Source organism: Petaurus breviceps, unplaced genomic scaffold (genome assembly GCF_028583685.1).
Source record: "Petaurus breviceps papuanus isolate PSGF00001 unplaced genomic scaffold, PetGlider_PUasm1.0 90804, whole genome shotgun sequence".
Lineage (NCBI taxonomy): Eukaryota > Metazoa > Chordata > Mammalia > Diprotodontia > Petauridae > Petaurus > Petaurus breviceps.
Window position 1 is genome coordinate 20,511,901 of NW_027187348.1, and position 20,991 is coordinate 20,532,891.

The 20,991-nt window shown below is 37.5% G+C and overlaps 1 protein-coding gene across 1 annotated transcript in view; it reads left to right on the top strand.

Annotated features, from left to right (window-relative positions):
* STAT4 (signal transducer and activator of transcription 4) overlaps positions 1 to 20,991 on the top strand; it is a 146,135-nt gene that overhangs the window by 97,579 nt on the left and 27,565 nt on the right. The window contains exons 7-13 of the mRNA XM_069070183.1: positions 764 to 915; positions 3,829 to 3,987; positions 6,602 to 6,694; positions 11,258 to 11,317; positions 11,654 to 11,671; positions 11,762 to 11,855; positions 15,205 to 15,249. Of these exons, the coding sequence (XP_068926284.1) occupies positions 764 to 915; positions 3,829 to 3,987; positions 6,602 to 6,694; positions 11,258 to 11,317; positions 11,654 to 11,671; positions 11,762 to 11,855; positions 15,205 to 15,249 (621 nt within the window). The remainder of the gene's footprint in view (positions 1 to 763; positions 916 to 3,828; positions 3,988 to 6,601; positions 6,695 to 11,257; positions 11,318 to 11,653; positions 11,672 to 11,761; positions 11,856 to 15,204; positions 15,250 to 20,991) is intronic.

The following is a 20,991-nucleotide window of genomic DNA, read 5'->3' on the forward strand; positions in this document are numbered from 1 at the left end:
TATTCATTTAGTATTATATAATATAATTTGATATATTTATAATTAATTAAATTGATTATAATTTGAAGGCAATTAAATAATTGATACAATTAATTTAAATATATATGCTCTTTATTATTTGATAATATAGTATATTTATATGTACATATTTTTAAAATAATATTTGCTCTATCTTTTTTTTTGTTTTTGCTTTTTGGAGGGCAGTTGGGGTTAAGTGACTTGCCCAAGGTTACATGGCTAGTTTGTGTGTGTGTGTGTGTGTGTGTGTTAAGTGTCTGAGGTCAGATTTGAACTCAGGTCCTCCTGACTCCAGGGCCGGTCCTCTATTCACTATGCCACCTAGCCACCCCTATTTGCTCTATCTTTAATAGAATGGAAGAGACTATTGCAGGGACTATTTTTTGCTTTGTCTTTGAATCCCCAGTGCCTTTCACATAGTAGGTAATTAAAATTTTGTTGGATTTGATTGGATTATATGTATCTAGGTGATTTTGTAAGATTTCATATCATTTTTAACTAGGTGATGGAATATATTTGTATGATAAGATTATCATAATTATACATTTTTCCCTAAGGTAACATATAACTATAAGCATAACACAAATGTGACAAGGAGTAGAATGTAGTATTTGGTAGGAAGAAGGCTAACAGTAATCTTCCCAGATATCTATTTCTCCATTCCAAAGAAGCCTAGACAAGTTTTCACAAGTCGGATGACCAGTGACTCTGATTTCTTCTCTTGACCAATTGTTCTTTCTTTCAGGAAGTCCTCAGCAAAATAACACAAATAATAAGTGAAATTGACACCTTGATGAAGAACATGCTACTAGAAGAGCTGCTTGATTGGAAGAGACGTCAGCAAATTGCCTGCATAGGTGGTCCATTGCATAGTGGCCTTGATCAGCTTCAAAACTGGTAAGCCTGCCCTGCCTTTAGTTTCCAGTGAAAACCACAGGAAGTCAAAAGCTTCAGAATGGCCCAGCCCATGAGAAACTACAGGCTTAGCCCACAACTGTGAATTCATTCAGCCTGTTGATGGTCTGTTAGTAGCTAAAGAGCTTTATAATTGAAAACATAGAGTTTTCCAAGTACTTTGTAAACCTTCAAACACTGTACAAATCTAAACTAGTTTGCAATAATTCTCCTGGACAAATCCAAGCAATATACATTGTTAGTTGCATCAAGAATTGATTAAATTTGGCACATGAAATATCAATACTGAATGTTTCTAAATGGTCTTTGAGACCAGTAATAATCTTTTCTCCGACATATACTGTCCTCTAGCAGCAACTTCTTACTCTGGGGACTTTCATGAGGAACAGATGTATTGATCTTATTCATGTGGGTACTTCTTCCAGTTAGGCCAAGAACAACTCATCCCTATGCATGCCTTCACTCTTGTCACATGACTTGCCCACCTCCATTACTAGCCATATGTCTCTTTGACATTCATTATGCTGTTTATTTTGTGCAATTCTTCAATATAGGGTGTCCCAAATGTCTTGGTGCAGTTCTAGGCTTTGCTTAAAGCTTACACTAAGCTCTACACAAAGTCTTTTGGGATAGTTGTGTGTTGCATCACACTGCTACCCACCATGTACCTCTTCATTGCCCCCCCTTTCCCATAATTACTGAAAATTAATGGGCACTCTCCCCGCCTTACCTCCACCTACCAACTTCCTTGGCTTCCTTTTAAGTCTCAACTAAAAATTCATCTTTTACAGGAAGCCTTTCCAGGTCCCTCTGAATTCTAGTGCTTTCCCTCTGCTAATCCTCTCCTATTTTGTCTTGTATACAGTTTGCTTGTATGTAGCCGTATTTTAGATCATCTCCCTTGTTCCTTGAGGGCAAATACTGTCTTGTGCCTCTTTTTTTGTATCCTTAGCACTTGGCACAGTGCCTGGCATATAGTAGGTGCTTAATAAATGTTTATTGACATTGAGTGAAATTTAACTACATAACCTAAGATAGCAGAGCTCATAATTTTTTCCAAAATATTCAGTAGGTGTTGCTTTTTTTTGCATATAAACAAAGAACCACAAACCTACTAGTAGCTGTTTACGTTATAAAATACTATGCACTCGTGTGCACAAACACACATACCCTGCTGCTCTTTGCATTACAAAGCCTCAGCTCTAGGGTTTATTTTTCCCCTAGATGATTAAAATGTAAGTATACAATTGAAAGAATTGTCAAAAGATGTCGTAAAGAAGAAAAGAAAAGCTTAGTCTAACCTCCAAATTTCTTCCTAACAGCACAATCCAATAAGATAGAAAGCATGAGTGCCAACTCAGGCAGCATTCTGTAAGAGCTCTGACCTGCCTGCCCTGCTTGTCAGAGAGAAAGAATTTAGTTCATTTTAAAATGTATCGATTTTCCTTCCACAGATTATTTTGCTTTTCTAACCTCTGGGTGCTTCTGCTGATTCAAAAACAAAGTAAATATCCAAAAAAGCCATAGAGAACCCAAATACATGCTTGTGCTTGTCAAAAATCTGTACCTGATGCTAAGTGCATTGGACTTGTGACTTCTCAGAGATCTATGGGAAATGCAGCATGGTTTAGACAGAAAGGTCATAAGCGTGAGGCCTGCCTCCCAGGCTTGACAAGCCCGTCTCCCTGGTTTTCTACATTCAAAGTATTCTAGGAATCTTCTCTGGAATAAGAGGTCACTTTGGGGTACCATCTAGAGTTACTTCATCTCCTTTCTATCCTTCATGCCAACTTTCCAGCTTTGAGGTTTGTTTGGTCAAGATCAAGATTTTGATCAAGATACAGGTTAAAACCAAAACAAATTTGATGAGAAAACATTTCCAAATTCACCTTAATCCTCACGAATTCTAGAGAAAGTCATACTTAGCACTTTTTAAATTGTATTTTTCTCCTGAAGGAGTTTCAAAGGCAGCTGCCACAAATAACAAAAATAAGATGGCTTTTATTTTATTTTATTTTATTACTAGCAATAGATACATGCAATACATCATATGAAAAGATTAATACATGTATTACACTCTTTGGGTCATGGTTTATATGGTAAAAAGAATAATAAAATCACCAGGATTTTTCCTGGTCATGGATCAATATTAAATTTTCCAAGGGTGTATCTGAAGGCATTTACAAGTGATTTAGTCAAGCAAGAAGTAAAGAGACTTGATCTATTGCAATTGGTTTCAGATGTTGATGAGATTTTGCAAATATGCCTTTTCTTAGAAATGTAAGCCATGAAGTAGAGAACACTTGCCATATGTTTGTATAATATATATATATATATATACACGTATATATAGACATACAAAATTGCTAGCATTTATAGAGAACTTTAAGATCTGCAAAGCACTTTATATATATTAATTCATTTGTTCTTCACAATAAGCTTGTGAAGGGGTGGCTAGGTGGTGCAGTGAATAGAGCACCAGCCCTGGAGTCAGGAGGACCTGAATTCAAATTCGACCTCAGACACTTGACATACTTACCAGCCATGTGACTTTGAGCAAATCACTTAACCCCAATTTCCCTCCAAAAAGCAAAAAACAAAAAACACCAAACAAACAAACAATGAGCTTGCTATAATGCCCACTTAACAGATGAGGAAACCAGGGCAGACAGAGGTTGGGTAATTTACCCAGAGTCACACATCTAGTGAGTATCTGAGACAAAATTTGAACTCAGGTCTTTCTAATTCCAAGTCTAGCACTCTGTCCCCTGCATCACCTAACTCCGTGTTAATTTATACATATGAGAAATAATGCACAGTCAAAATGAGGAAGTGTGATAAATCAATTGTTAAATTAATAAAAAACCAATCCTCTCTTCCTTTGCTTTTCAATAGTTTTACCCTGTTGGCAGAAAGTCTTTTCCAAGTCAGAAGGCAGCTGGAAAAGCTAGATGAGCAATCCACCAAAGTGTCATATGAAGGTGATCCTATCCCATTGCAAAGGCCTCATTTGCAAGAACAAGTCAACTTCTTGATCTACAACCTTTTCCGAAAGTACGTAAAGTATCACCCATCTTTTTTTTAAATTACATTTTATGTTTATTTTTAGTTTACATCATTCATTTCCACAAGATTTTGAGTTACAAATTTTCTCCCTGTCTTTCTCCTGCCCACCACCCCAAAACAGCGATCCCACTGTATACCCCCTCCCCCACTCTGCTCCCTCTTATATCCTCCCCTATAACTCCTCTGACTTTCCAATAGGGCAAGATGGATCTCTATACCCCAGTGCCTATATATCTTATTTCCCAATTGCATGTAAAAAAAAAAATAATATATATAATATATTTTTAAACATTTGATTTTAAAACATTGAATTCCAGATTCTTTCCCTTCCTACCTCATGACCCACCCTTACTGAGAAGATAAGCAATTCAATATAGTTTGTACATCTGTAGTTACACAAAACATTTCCATAATGGACATATTGACTATTTCCCTCCATCCTATCCTGCCCCCCACTTGTTCTATTCTCTACTTTGATCCTGTCCCTTTTCAAAAGTGGATGCTTCCAACTTCCCTCTCCCCAACCTGCCTCCCTTCTATCATCCCTCCTCTCATCCCCTTTCTCCCTACTCTCCTGTAGGATGAGATACACTATTTAGTGTGTATGTCATTCCCTCCCTAAGCCAAATTCAATGAGAGTAAGGTTGATCCATTCCCTTTTGCCTTCCTGTTCTTCCCCTCCATTGTAACAGTTTTCCCTTGCCTCTTCCATATGAGATAATTTACCCCATTCTGTCTCTCCCCATCTCCTCCCATTATATTAGTCCAATAATTTTTAAATGATCTCTCCTGGATCTATTTTCCAGGTCAGTGGTTTTTCCAATGAGATATTTCACAGTGCCTTCTATTTTTTCATTTGTTTGGATCTGTTTAATATTATCTTGATTTCTCATAAAGTCACTAGCTTTCATTTGCTCCAATCTAATTCTGAAGGAATGATTCTCTTCAGTGAGCTTTTGAGATTCTTTTTCCATCAGGCAAAATTGGCTTTCTAAGGCATTCTTCTCCTCATTGCCTTTTTGAGCCTCTTTTGCCATTTGAGTTAGTTTATTTTTTAAAGTGTTTTTTTTTTCTTCAGTTAGGTTGTTGATTCTCTTTTGATGATTTTCTTGCATCATTCTCATTTCTCTTCCCAATTTTTCCTCCACTTCTTTTATTTGGTTTTCAAAATGCTTCTTAAGCTCCTCTATGGCCTGTAACCAATTCATATTTTTCTTGGAAGCTTTTGGTGCAGGAGTTCTGACTTCATTGTCTTCCTCCTGTTCCATGTTTTGATCCTTTTTGTTCCCAAAAAAGGAATTTACGGTTTGATTGCTGTGCTTGCTTTGCTTCCTTTGCTTGCTCATGTTGCCACTCAATTACTTGACTTTTGAGTTTTTTGCCACAGTAGAACTCTGCTTCCAGAGAGGAGAGCTTTGTCCCAAATCTATGGGGTTTTCACAGCTGCCGGAGCTATTAGTTGGCTGCCCTTTCTGAAGCCTCCACCACCTCTGACACCTGGCCACACACCCCAGGACCTCCACCCTAGACAGCAATCCAGATGCAAGCAGGTTAAAGCAAGAGCGATTACTCCTCAAATGGTTGCTTGGTCCCCCTACAATATGCATTCCAGGAGCTCTGAAGCAGCCATGTGGCAGCGGCCTCCACACCTCATCCACTTCTCCCTCTGGGGGCAGAGGCTGGACTGTACTCCTGGACCCCCCTGTTCTCAAAGTCTACACTGACCTCTCACTTAGTCTTTGGCATTTATGGGTTGATAATTCTGGAAACCACCACAGCTGCTGGTGATCCACTCTCAAGTATCACCCATCTTAAATGTCATTCAAGTTTCAGGTCTTGTGAAATTGAAAGTATGTTCTGCCTGTGGTTTATTGGTCAGGGTTTAAAGGGTGGGGTTCAAAAGGTAAGGAAACAAGGGAATTGTCAAATGGCATAACATACTGATGGCTTGGCAAGGTCAGTTAGGGAGAGCTGCATCCAAAAAGCTGTTTTCTATTCTGTGCCACTCTCTGCAACCTCTGCTGGCAACTCACTTAATGTGACATCAAGCAAACCAAAGTAACTGCCTCAATTTTTACCTTGTAGAAAAAGAGATTCTAATGGTTTCTTTTTGACTGGACACTGTGAAAATAAAGAGAGAATGTGTCAATGCAATGTGGTACTATAGGAAGAGTTCTGGATTTGGAGTCGGAGAACCTGGGTTTGAATCCAGGCTCTGGAATTTACCACCTGGAGGACCCTTGGGTCAGATATCATACTAGGCCTCAGTTTCTTCATGTAGAAAATAAGAGGGTTGTAATTGATACCATTTTGTTTTTTTAAAAAGAAAAATTTTATTAAATGAAGTCAGGGATTTTCTGATATTTTTATGTTTGACTATGTACCCTGTCCATGTGTGGTGAATACTATAAGTAGGAGAATAATTTAGAATATTCCCATCTTATGAAGTTTTCTCATCAGGAAAAGATGGCAAGATTAGAACTTGACTCAGGGTATGTCCTCCTTCAGAAAAATTCAACCTGTTTATCTTTGGCTTTCAGTTTGCCCATATGCTTTGTGTTTTCAAATGATGTATGTATTATTATTTTTTTTTTGCTATTAGCTCATTTGTGGTTGAACGACAGCCATGCATGCCAACCCACCCCCAGAGACCACTGGTACTTAAAACCCTCATACAATTCACTGTGAAGCTAAGGTAGGTCAATATGTTGTATATCTGGAGACTGATATATCATGAATGAGTTTATATGTTTGTGTAGGTAGCAAAATTTATTTGAAGAGTATGTCCCCCAGTTATTAACACTCCCTGCCAAATAAATTTATATTACATTGTATAAAATTGCTATTTAGTGACCTGTGTACACACTGTATCCCCCCTCCACCCTCCAATGGAATGAAGTACCTTATCTTTGTGCCTTAGAGACTAGAACTGGGCTTTTCTACATACATTTAATAAATGGCAAAATTAAGTTAACGGAAATTAAAAAGACGAGGAAGTTTTTTGCTCCTTATGGGTTTGTAAAAAAAGGGAATGTTGTAAATAAAAGGTAGAGACCTCGAACTGTTAGTATGGTTGCAATTAATCTGTGTTCTAGAGTATGCAGCTGCATTTATGTCCCTATAACAGGTTTAGAATTGAGAAAGAGAAAAATATCTAATTCACTTTTCTTCCCTGTATACATTATTCTCTGTTCAAAAATATATTCACCACTTTTGCCTCCTGCATCATGTTTTCACATTCTTATTCCAGACATTTCTTAGGCCTACAAGAATCTCTATTGGGACATTATCCCTACAAGGGGACAGGTGGGTCTATAGTATTAGAGAAATCACTTTGGTGGGAGGTAATATATAAACTGTGATTCCACTGATGGAGAGAATTCCTGTTGTAGAACTTCCCTCTGTCAATGCAGCTAGGTAGCACAGCAGATAAAGTGCTGAACCTGGAGTCTAGGAGACCTGAGTTCAAATTCAGCCTCAGACATTTACTAGTTGTGTGACTCTGGGCAAGTCACTTAACTCTGTTTGCTTCAGTCTCGTCATCTGTAAAATGAGCTGGAGAAGAAATGACAAACCATACCAGAGTCTTTACCAAGAAAACCCCAAATAGAATCACAAAGAGTCGGATATTACTGAACAACAAAACACAATGCAAATACCTTTATTTTAGACTTAGATATTTGTCTGGGGTCAATGGGAGGTTAATTGATTTCCCAACGGTCTTACAGTTAATATGTATTAGAGGCCAGATTTGACACCCTGTCTTCCTGAGTCCAGGACCAGCTTTCTATCCACTATACTATGTGGTCTCTCAATCAATCACTCCCATTCTTTTGAATCTCTACTACTGTTTCTATGAAGCCCTTGACAATCCCTTGGGGGCTATGTTGTTTAAGACATAACTCTCACTATGAGTCAGCATAACCTATCGACACTAACAACCCCATGAGAAATCTGGTGCTACCCTGACTGCTGACGGCCCCAAGAAATGAGAGAAGGCCATACTGCTAGGAATTGAAGACTTTTAATAAAAATTTAAAGTGATTTGTGAGGTAATGACACTGATTTCCATGAGACAAAATTGGTCTTTATAATTGTACCTTGTATGTTCTTCTCAGTTTTCAGTCATTACACTAAAATTGGACTTCAAATGATTCCAGTTTGCCTCTTTGCCTCTTACCTTTTCTCCTATGAGGCTACCATTTTAATTGTAAATATAAAGTGAATCTGTTTCTGTAAACTCTCCATTCTCCAGCATTCTATTAGCCACAATTCTTTATTGTCTCCTTATTTATAATACAATGAGAATTGACATTTACAATAGTGTCCTCAACATACTGCAAGATCTTTTGTTAACTCAGAAGGCATTTCAAGATTTTGCATTCCCCCAAGGCCATCACAGAAAGATTCAATTATGTTTAGATTAATTTTAGTGTCAAGTATATTTTAAATGATTTTTAAAGAATTCCTGCCTTGACATTCCCCTCTAAATGCTTCATTGTGGCTTGGGTATGAACCTTAATTCTCATGTGGAATTGTGGCAGAGGACAAACTCTTAGCAGGTCCTACTGGAGTGACTTTGAGTATGGGCCTGAAGGGTAGACTACATATCTATGATCCAACCAACAACCAATTTAGCATTGTGCGAAAGCCACAGAAAACACGCAAAGGACACATGAAGGCAGGCAGATGACATTGGGCCTACGACCAAATACTTAACCCAAATTTTACAATTGTAAACACACCATAAAAGAAAAAGAAAATTCAGACTTCTCTGGTATGAAGAGAGGGTCAAAAATTTTAGGCATATTTTCCACAACACAAGAGAACTGTGACCCCAAACTCTGCAATGTGGAAGATAGCTGTACTTAATTTGTACTTACAAAGTGTATATTGTTCTGTATTCTCCTGACGGAATGTAAGTCCTTTAAAAACAAGAACTATTTTCTTTTGGTCCATATCTCTATCACTTAGCACAGTCCCTGGGACATAATAAGCACTTAATAAATGCTTGTTGATGAATATAGTAGGCGCAGAATCTCCAACCCTACTCCCCAGGCAATTTCTCCATTAGGAAATTTGGATCATAAAAAAAATCACCTGGGATTGAATATTCTCCTAATATAAGGCATTTTATCTTAATATATGTGTACTTCTTGGTCTTCTGCCTTTATCAGGTAAGCTGTGCTCTTAAGTTAATTATGAGATATTTCTTGATTGACTTTATGGGGGAAATGATAAAATATAAATATCAACAAAAATAACATTCTATGGGGCAGCCAGGTAGCACAGCGAGTAAGAGCACCGGCCCCAGTGCCAGGATGACCTGGGGATTGAATCCGGGCTCAGACACTTAGCACCACACCCAGAAATAACTGGCCATGTAACCTTGAGCAAGTTACTTAATCCCAATTGCTTTTAAAATAATAATAATAATAACAACATTCTAGAGCATGGTAAAGTTGATATCAGGTCAATCTTGGAGTTAGGAAGACTTGCATTCAAATCTTACATTTGACCTGCATGTTAGTTGTGTTGTTACCATGGGCAAAACACTTAACCTTATTCACTCCAAGCAATTCTTAAGACCATGTTGCAGATGAATTGCCAGTCTGCACATCAGTAGAAGGAGTTTCCATACCAGGACTTCCCTACACTGATGAAATCACAGGTCTAAATAAACAAAAATTAGATTCACCCTGTAAACTGGACCTCAGGTGTTCTCAGCCTAATTTAAGAACATGGTTAGCAATTATAATCAATAGCACAATCCACAGATGTGAGATAAGTTACAGGAACATGACAGTTATGGAGAAAAACTGGATAATGATTCTAGTCAGTCAGAAAACATTATGAGAGGAAAGAACAATTAGACTACCTTACAGTTATGAAAGATAATTTTTTATTTAGCTAAGAAGCTCTACCTTTGTTTTTTGAACTTAAAAACACCAAATAACGTGAGCATTTCCACACACAAAGCAGAAGAGGAAAAGAACATTGACCACACAGCTACAAATCTGCATCACGTAAAGCAGGCTTTTTCCTCCAAGTATATAACACATTCAACATGGAATTTTCAAAGCTGTCCCACTTGGCTGTGTTTCCCACTGACCTTCTTCTGTTCTCTTCTGTGCATTTTTTAAAATGAGAAGTTCTATATTGATTGTATGGTATTAGTTATTTCATTAGTCCATGAAGTTGTTTGTGTTTTAAAAGGGATGTTTAAATTTCAGAAAACTAAAATTCACTGCCAGGATTCCAAACTCAACAAGGATTCTCATATACAAGGTCCTCTGATTAAAGGATAAGGCTTTCCTTAAGTAAATGTTTAGTTTTGGGGGATGAGAAGTGTAAATAGGAGAACAATTGATTAATTTTGTTTAATCTTCTTTGTTCCAGACATTAGCTTGATTTTATAACACATAGAGGGAGGCAGCTTGAGAGGGACTTGAAAAAAACAATAGGCTTAGTATGAGATAACCCAAGTTCAAATTCCCTGCTCTATTACTACCTACTTTTATGACCTAGGGAAAGTCCCTTACATTCTCTGGGCTTCAGTTGTCATCCCCTATATCAAGCCTAAAAATAAAATTTCAGTTAATGTTCATTAACGAAGAACTATTTTAGCTTGTTCATTAATTAGCATCATATTTACATAGCTAAGAAAAGATGCAATTATTTCTTTAATGCTGGGTCTTCTAAGTTTGTTAAAATTGTTTTTTTTTTTCTTGTTGCTACTCAGATTGCACAATCTTATGTTGCCCCTACCAGAAGCTGAGACAACATAACTTGTCATCAAGGCATGCAGACATAAGCCAACAAATGATTGCTTTTCTCAGTAAAACTACAAAGACTTAATTTGATGCATTTGTTAATAGTTATTTCTTCTTCAAAGATATTTCCCAAGATCTAAGCCAGAATAGTGCACATAGAATTGTATTCCCAAGCTAGTCAATGTTGATATTATTTTTGCTCGTTTTGACGAAGTTGTTGATGCTAAAACAGTATCGGGAAAAGATCTTTTCCAGATGTTAGCCAATAGCATTAAGACTAACTAAATGAATGCTGTTAAACTGGCAAACTAATTATGGAATCACTGATTTGCAAAATACTTGTTGGATGCTCACTTGTGAACACAGGTGATTCTGACATTAATCACATTATTATTTGTGTATGTCTTTTGTAACAACTGTTTTTAAGGTATAAAGAGGAAATTGTATCATCTGATTTTTGGTCATTTTTTGTTAACTTGTTTCAGACTTCTGATTAAATTGCCTGAACTGAACTATCAGATAAAAGTTAAAGCAACAATTGACAAGTAAGTGAATATTTTTGAGAAAGAAATATTAATGTTGACATGTATAAGATATAAGAATACACTAGTGAATATGTTATAAATGAACTAAGACTGAGTTATGCACTCTTACAAGTCTAGAAGTTGATGATTTAATCTTAATAATTAAGCATCAATGAAATGTAAATATTTAACTTTCAAATGTGAATACATTAATGAGGATCTTATAAAAATTTGAAAAGTAATTCAGTATAAATAATTAAAATGGCATGTTAGCTACTTTTCTTTAGAAGTATGTCAGGGAGGGTTGACTACATATAACAAACAGATGGTCTTAAAAAATGTTATTTGGTTTTGCAGGAATGTTTCGACTGTAAGGTAAGCATTATCCCTAGACAGTTTTTGTTAGACAGTTCCTGAATTCTATTAAATCTGCTGCCATGTAAATAGCTAAGATCTGTTTTCTAGCAACCGTAGGTTCATCCTTTGTGGAACACATGTCAAAGCCATGAACATGGAAGAATCTTCCAATGGTAGTCTCTCAGTGGAATTTCGACACTTGGTAAGCTTGACAGCTAGTACTCGACTATATTTCCCTAAAATGTGATGCACAATTCTTTTCTTCATTGGTTGTTGAAAAAGATATGGGCTATTCATGCTTTTTACTGGAGAACAATGCTATTGGTTTGGTTTGGTTTGGTTTGTTTCTTTTATTTGTTTGTTTTGCCTTTTTTAAAATTAAATTATTTATTTTTAGTTCTCAACATTCACTTCCATAAGTTTTAAATTTTCTCTCCCTGCCCAAGATGGCTTGCAATCTGATATGGGCTCTACACATACATTCCTATTAAACACATTTTCACATTAGTCCCATAGAACAATGCTGTTGCAATGGCTATCAGAGAGACAGACACTTAGTGGGTGCTGATGAGGAGGATGAGGAGGATAAGATGTTGCTGCTGCTCTGATTATGACAATGTAATGCAAAGAACCAGTCTGTCCCACAGAAGTCATAATATTTATTCGGCATTCTTTCTATGATTGTTAGAACAGATGAAGGGTGCTACCCAACAGCAGTGTATTTGGCTTACAAATTCATCTTTAGATAATCAGTTTTAGAAACACAGAGGTTCTCTGGCATGAGTGCTAAACAGGAACCCATCTGGGATAGAAGCTAGAAGGCTCCTGACCAAATCCTCCTTCCTGCTTATGGATCAAGAGTTCAGTTCCTTCTCTTCCCTTAGGCTAGAATTCTTTTCCTATTATTGCCCTTTGCTCCCCTTTGTTTAATTCCTAGATCATTTCCCAAAGACTTTGCTGCTTTTCCTGAGGTGTGTATCTCTCACAACTCTAATTAATAATATTCATGATGCATCTATTCTAAGTGTGGTGAGCATAATGTGATATGATCTCTGGCTTTCAGAAGTTTCAATCCTGAAAGATCAAAGGGTTCTAGAGCTAGAAGATTCTCTGAGTCCACCCAGTTCAACTTCTCATTTTATAGATGAGGAAAGCCCCAGAAGGGATTGGTCCAAGGTCACATAGATAATAGGTATCAGAGGTTGGATTTGAACTCAGGTCCTCTAACTCCAGGGACTATGCTTCACCTCCACCTCCCCCCCCCCAACCTCCCCTACCCTGCCTCCTTAGCTGATGTATTAGGATATACATATACATACATACATATATATATATATATCATGGCACTTTGCCCAATACCAGTTTTTGTTTGTTTGGGAGTTTTGAAGAATGGTTTAGATTGAGTTGTTTCTATTGAAATCAAATAGCTCAAACCACTTAGCAGAATACCCAACAAATATGGGTGCTTAAGAAATGTTTCTAATCAGCATCAAATACTCATTTAACATTTACAGGTTTCGTGTCACTGAACTAGTACCCAGGGTTCAACAGAGTTTTGGTTAGGTTCAATTCTTGCTTTAAAGGAACTGTTGAGAGTTCTTCATTATTTGAAAATGAAAAAAAAGAATAAGGAGAAAAAAGAACATGGGCTAAAAGGAAGAAAAAATTAAAGAAGTCACATGAGGTGGGCAAGATGCTGCCTAAACATAAGAAATAACAAAATGGATAGTTAGGTTTTTATTCCATCTGAACCAATGGACCTCATTGTTAATGAGCTCCCCAGCAAAGGCTACATGACTGTCTATCATAGGTACCATAAAGGAGGATACATGTTTCAGGCATAGGTTGGCTCCTTCCAGCTCTAAAAACCTGCTTTATTTTATTCTATCTACATAGGATGTATAAACATGAACACATTTATATATTATATATATATGCAAGTATATAATGTGTGTATACATACATTACATATTATATATATATATATATTCTGCATGTATATAAAGCAGCTGCCTTCTGTCACTAATGAGCTTTTTCTTGCCACCACTTCTTCCTCTGAATCTAAAACAGATGAAAGATTTCAGACAGTGGTGATAAAGGAGGGTGAACCAAGAGCCAAACAAAAGTTTATGCCGCATAGACCTTAAGAGATTTCAGGTCGTTAGAGACCAATTAGTCTCATAGCCTAATTTTTCTGTGGCTCCAGGAGAAGAAATAATTTGTCCCATATCACACATCTATCTGGGACCAGAACCCAGATCTCCTAGTCAGTCATTCAGTGTTCTTTTCCCTTGTAAGGAAAATGTTGTTTCCCTCATCCTAATATTGACAGCTCTGCTGCTCCTGTGGCTCACCTAATGCTTCTTGTTTTGTTCTTTTTGGTGGTTTGCCGGGCGTATTCCAAGCTGCTGAATGGTAACCCTTGCCGAGGCTGGTGTCAGTAGAGATTACAGCTCCTCAATGTGCAGTAGAGAAGGGAAACAGTTGCTATCCAGACATCATCTTTTACCTTGTGCTGCTATCCCTATAAAGCTCATTCCATCATAAATCATTCTTGAAATTTTCTCTGATCTGCTCTTCACAGTCATCAAGCAAAACAAACAAAAAAAAATCTTGATGTCAAGAAACACCTATACATGTGCATTGTCAACTTCGGAAGCAGTACAAAAAAAGCTGGCAAACCTAGCTCTGGAAATTCTCTACAGCAGGGCTGTCAAACTCAGATAGAAATGGGGGCCACTAAACCATACACAACGATCCTGCAGGCTGCATTCTGACCTAGTTTTAGAATGTGATTGTATCTGTCTTTTTGCATTTTTTATTTATTTTGTTAAATATTTTCCAATCACATTTTAATCTGGTTTAAGCCACACTCAGGAGTGTTTTGGGTCACATGAGGTCCATGTACTACATGTCTGACACCTTTGCTCTACTGTACCATCCACATGGGGAAGGATGGGATTCATTTCCTGTTAACTCAGGCAATGTAAGTTTCTTCCAGACAGGCAAAGTCCATCAGTCAACTAACATTATAAACACCTACTATGTGCTAGCCAGATGCTAAATGTGTTCTAAAAGGCCTTGTTCCCCTATCCTTTCTTTAAATTTATGTTTTAGAAAATGCAGTTTAAAAATATCTTCATTTCAGGGCGCCCAGGTAGCACAGCAAGTAAGAGCACCGGCTCCAGTGTCGGGATAACCTGGGGACCGAATCCGGGCTCAGACACTTAGCACCCACCCAGAAATAACTGGCCATGTAACCTTGAGCAAGTTACTTAACCCCGATTGCTTAAAAAAAAATCTTCATTTCACTCAATCATTTCAGTACAACTTTGGAAACCACAAACAAACTATTTAGTGACATAGGATATTGGACCAGGTTGTAGAATCTGGGCAGATGTATAAGTTTATCCTGTGGTAAAAGTGCAAGATACATTTAGGTCATGCTGTAGTGACAAAAACGATTGCAAGAAAAAAACCAATGTAGCATAATGTCATTAGCAGGTGTTCACCCTCTTTGTCTAAATACTCACTATGTTTTCTTTTACAAGCAACCAAAGGAAATGAAGTCCAGCGCTGGAGGCAAAGGAAATGAGGTATGGCAGAATTGTAAGAGAGCTAATAAATAGACAGTTGTGAGAGAGATAATAGAGAGGAAGTAACCCTATGGTAGTAGTGACAGTGGCTAATAGTGATAAAAGCTAATTTTCCCACAAATAGAAGTTGTGGTGAAATAATGAAACTAATTTCATAGACATACTTCACCCCATGTGACATTTCTTACTTTAAAAAAATCATTGACTTTCAGAGAAGAATTAATCAAAAAAAAAAAGATGATAGGGAAAAAGGAAAAGAACCTAAATGTTCTCAAATGTTTATATCAGCTCTCTTTGTGGTAGCAAAGAACTGGAAATTGCAAGCCATTGAGGAATGGCTGAATTACATGATTGTGATGGAATACTACTGTGCTATTAGAAATGATGAGCTTAATGATCTTAGAAAAACATGGGAAGACATGCATAAAATAATGAAGAGGGAAATGAGCAGAACCAAGAGAACATTGTATACAGCAGCAGCAATATTGTTTTTAGAATGATTTTGAACAAATAAGTAATTTTGACTATTATAAATACCCAAATTAACTATAAAGGATATATGAAGAAAAAATACTATCTGCAACTAGAGAAAGAATGATAAATACAAGTATATATAGAATAATTTTACATATATATGTATGTGTATATTTGTGTCTAATGGTAGTCATCTCTAGGGCAGGGGGGAGGGAAGGGAAAAAAAGAAATTTATATAACTTTATTATATGTTTAAAAGGAATAGCAAGTTATTCATAACAGATTTGCAGTTTCATGTGCAATCATCTTTTTTATTACACTATGTTATAAAATTGCTTGTTTTATTCCATAAATTAAAAATAAAATAAATAAAAATTACACATAAAAAAGAACAGATGAACACAGTCAACATAGACAATGACATTTGGGAAAATGCTCCAAAAAGCATTCTGCAGACATAAAAAGTGACATATATTGGCACGTGTGTATAATCTACTGGAATTTGTCATTGTTTGACAAGAGGCAAGCACAGCTGGACAGTTATGGCATTTAGACAATCTCGTGCTCACTCTTTTCATTTTTGTCCAATTGGCTTATGCCACCAAGTTGGGAGACTCCTGCTCAGCTGTTTATAGTCCTGTGGGATGCAGTTTGGCCAGAGGAAAATCCTGCACACAGTTCTTTCCAAGGCATGCTGGGGACTGCAAGCTTCTATCTCTGTGCTTTATTCTTCACTGAGGACTAATGTAGTCCAGAATGGGTAGCATTGTGGAACTGGATATTTTAAACTAGAACTTCAAGTAAATCTCACATGTGTATATTCCTGAAATATGTAACCTGGTATGCTATTGTTATTGCTATAATATAATGGATGTAAGGATTGCACAATTCAGTAAGCATTTGTTGAGAAAGTCTTACTATGTGTCAGACATTGTGTAGGGGCTAAGGATACATACACATACAGAATTCTGATCCTCAAAAAGCTCGCATTCTAAAGGTATAACATATATATATATATGTATAAAGGTATAACAACATGTAAACAAAGAAACAAAAACAAAGAAATAAAAAATAATTTTGAGAGTGAGACACAAGCAACTGGGAAGGGCAAGAATTAGGAAAGACTTCATGTAGGAGGTGGCACCTGTTGTCCTTTAAAGGAAGCTAGGGATTTTTGTGAAGTGGAGGTGAGGAAGGGCAGCATCCCAGGAATGGGAAGCAGCTTTTACAAAAGCACAAAAGTAAGAGATCAAATATTATGTGCAAAGAACAGCAAATAGGCAACTTTGACTTGACCATAAAGTATGTGAGTGACAGTAACATATAATCAGTCTAGAAAGACATACTAGAACCAGGTTGTGAAAGACTTTGAATGCCAGAAAGAAGAATTTATATTTTATCCTAGAGGTAACAGGAACCCCCTGAAAGGTCTTGAGCAGGGGAATGACTTGGTCAAACCTGTGCTTCAGAAATGTCAACTTGGCAGCTGTGTGGAGGATAGATTGGAAAGGGGAAAGACCAAATAGGAAACTATTTGGCAGACCATCTAAAAGGGTTGGGCCTGAACTAAGGTGTATCTGTGCAAGTGAAGAGGACTGATCCAAGGTGTTGTAAAGGTAGACTTGACAAGATTTGGCAACTGTTTGGATTTATGAGGTGATAGAGAATGAAGAATCAGGATGACTCTGATCTTATGAAAGGAAATTATCAACCAAAATAGGGAAGGTAGGGGAAAAATAGATTGAGGCTGAGAAGAGAGCAGGTGTTTCTTGTATAATGGTGAATTAATATAAATTTTACCATTAGGAAATAAACTGCATGTCCTACTTTTGTCTAGCCTGTTTCATGTCAAGAGTATCATCTAGTCATCTGAGAATTAAGAAATAACTTCTAGTCTTCGTTTTGATACTAACTGAACATGTGACTTTGGTCAAAACATTTAACTAGTTAATGATGTCGTTTATCTATTTGGAGAATGAAGACAGTGAGAGCTGACACTCCCTACCTCAAAAGAGTAATATACATAAGATAAATACACAGGCTAGTGGGAATGAGACCTAGGTTTCACCTTGCATAAGTCACTTTATTTCTCTCAGCATCGGGTTCCTTATATGTAAAAAGATGATAACAATGGCGCCTGCCTCTCAAGGGTATTGTGATAATCAAATGAGATCACATATGTAAAGCCAGGATTTGCAAACCTTAAAGTACTATATGGGCAGCTAGGTGATGCAGTGGATGGAGTGCCAGACCTCAGGCACTTACTAGCCATGTGACCCTGAGCAAGTCCCTTAACCCTGTTTGCTTCAACTCCTCATTTGTAAAATGAACTGGAGAAGGAAATGGCAAACCACTCCAGTTTACTTTTGCCAAGAAAATCCCAAATGAGGTCACAGAGTCAGACATGACTGAAATGACTGAACAACAAAAGCACTGTATAGATATCAACTATTATTATTATTATTAATTATTACTTTGGTTCTCTAGGTCTGTAATATAATGAATTAGAAAAATCTCTTAGGCATCTTTTGGTTCTAAAACCTAAAAATCAAAATGCAGATTGACACTGAAGTAGAGACTGGTTTTGTGGATGGCTATGACTTTACTGTCAAATCTGTCTATGAAAGAGTTTTAAATTCCTTGGAGAACCCTACACCAAACCTTGAAATAAAAGCCATCGGAGCCTGCCAAGTACCTCCTCACTGTCTCCTCTAAGATTCCCATCCCCATAAATCATTGCTTATTCAATGCCAGGAATATATTTCTTTCTTCACTGCAGATGAATAAAATCTCCTCTATCCTAGGTTCTTCTCAACATTTATTTAGCATCGACTATATCCAAGGTGCTATTATAGAGACTTGTACTACACAGTCAAACTCTGCTAATGTATGGTTAGGGGCAGACAACATGCTAGCTCCTGCTTCTGTACTTTTTTTTTAAGTAATTGGGGTTAAGTAACTTGCTCAAGGTTACACGGCCAGTTATTTTTGTGTGGGTGCCAAGTATCTGAGGCCAGAACCGATCCCGGGTCTCTTGACATCGGGGCCAGCAGTGCTCTTACTCACTGCGCCACCTGGCCGCCCCTGCTTCTGTACTTTTAAAAAGGTTGTCCCCCATGCCAGTTACACTCCTCCTCCTCCTCACCTCAGCTCAAATGACACATCTTCCGAAGGCTTTTCTTGATCCTCCCCCATTGTTAGTGCTCTTCTCCAGATCAATGTATTATATATATATATATATACATACATATATATTTTTTTTAATTTGTGAAAAGATCACATTCTCCCAAAAAATAATGTATATTATTTTTTGAGGATATGGACTGTCTTACTTTTGTTTTCGTATCCCAGGTGCCTAGCACAATGCCTTGTCCACAGTAAATGCTTATTGATTGATCAATTGACAAGGGTACCAGAGAGTCAAAATGGAATGAGAGTGAGATTCAGGGAAGAAGAGATAAGTTCTAATCACGGTAACTGGGAAGGTTTCATGGAGGAAGTAGACGTGGGCTGGGACTTGAAAGAAATCTTCATCTTTTTTCAACAGGTAGAAATGTGGGAGGAGTCAGTTCTAAGTATGTTGGAAAGCATGTGTAGATGTATGGTAGCTGGACAGGCTAGAATGAGATTGGCAATTGACAAGTAGTCCAGTCTGACTGACGTGTAGTTGTTCATTACAAGTAATTTGGAATAAAGGAAGGTTGAAGTCAGATTGTGGGAGGTCTTGAATACCAGGATATAGAGTTTGAATTTTATTTTGGAAGCATTGTCAGGAGGGGAGCAGGGTTGGTAGGGGAATGAGGTGAAGATTTTTGAAAACAAAATGTCTTGATCAGACCTACACATTAAGAAGAGTTTGGGTTTGGGTTTTATTTAGGGGTTTTTGGGGGGATGGATATTTGTGTGTGTGTGTGTGTTTGCAGTTGTGTGAAGGGAAGAGAGAAGGCTGAGAGACATCAAAGAGAGCTTGAACTAGGGCAGTGGGTGTGGGCATGAGGGTTTGAAGACAAACGTCATCACAGCTATACAATCGCTAGGACTTAATTAGATGGGCTGGTGAGGAGAAAAGGAAAAGACTAGAAAATAAAAGGTAAAAGAACCCTGGGCTCCTTCTGCAAATTTCAGACTGAAATCACTGAATACAGGACAACCTTCATATCACCAGAAGGAAAAGTATAGGGTATGGGGGGAAGGATTCACTGAGACCCATAAACACTCAAGAGGATTCTCTTTACCTAGAGACCTGCACAATCCCTTAGGCCAGTGGTGTTGAACTCAAATGAAAATCAATCCCTAGAGGTCACCTATTGAGCCTTGAGTTTGACACCTCTGCCTAGACTTAGAGCACTAACCTGGGATTGAGGTTCTACTGGAAGGGAAACATGCCTGGCACTGCTAGATAGCCAGCCTCCTTCTCATTGGACCTGCCACTTGTTCTCATATTTCACCATAGTAGTGAAGGACGAGATTCAAGTTTGCTTCTTCAGATTGTGGCCAGCTGCATGGCCCGATGGTTGTTCCTTTTCTCTCCCCGAGGCCTGATGGGAAAGTCTAGTGGAAATGCTCCTCTGCTCTTTCAGATGCTGCTCCACCATGGCTTCTGGTATTGCCCTTTTGGGAACTAGAAGGTTTCCTTGGATGTCCTGAAATTTCTTCTCATCTCTGTGGCTGAGAGGCTTCCCATAGAAGATCTTCCTGTGAAGTGGCCCCAAAGCCCTTTACCATCTTGGTTGCTCTCTTCTGGAAACTCTCCAGTTTATCTGTGATTACCAGAACAGAACCCAGTAATCCAGATGAAGTTTGATGAGGGCAGAGGGATTATTACCTCATTGTTTCTAGAAGCCTTGCCTCTTTTAATACAGCCCAGGACTGCATTAACTTTTTTAGCTGCCACTGATGACTCTAATTGAGATTGTAGTTCAGTAAAACTTCCAGATTTTTTGTAGACAACTACTGTCCAAACATATTTCCTTCTTTTTCTATTTGTGAAGATGATTTTTGTACTTGGGTTTAAGGTTTTACATTTGTCTCCATTGAATTTTATTTTATTAGATTCAGTTCAGTGCTCTACCCTTTCAAGATCTTTTTTAATCCAGATTTAGTTAAGTATATTAGCTATCCTCCCCCTCTTTTTTATTTCCATCTCTCTACTTACACAACAATGACCTAAATGTAGCCTCTGATCTTCTCTTGCCTAGATTATTGTTATAGTCTCCTCATTGGTTGTCCTGTATCCAGGCTCTTCTCTCTCCAACTCATCTTCCACAT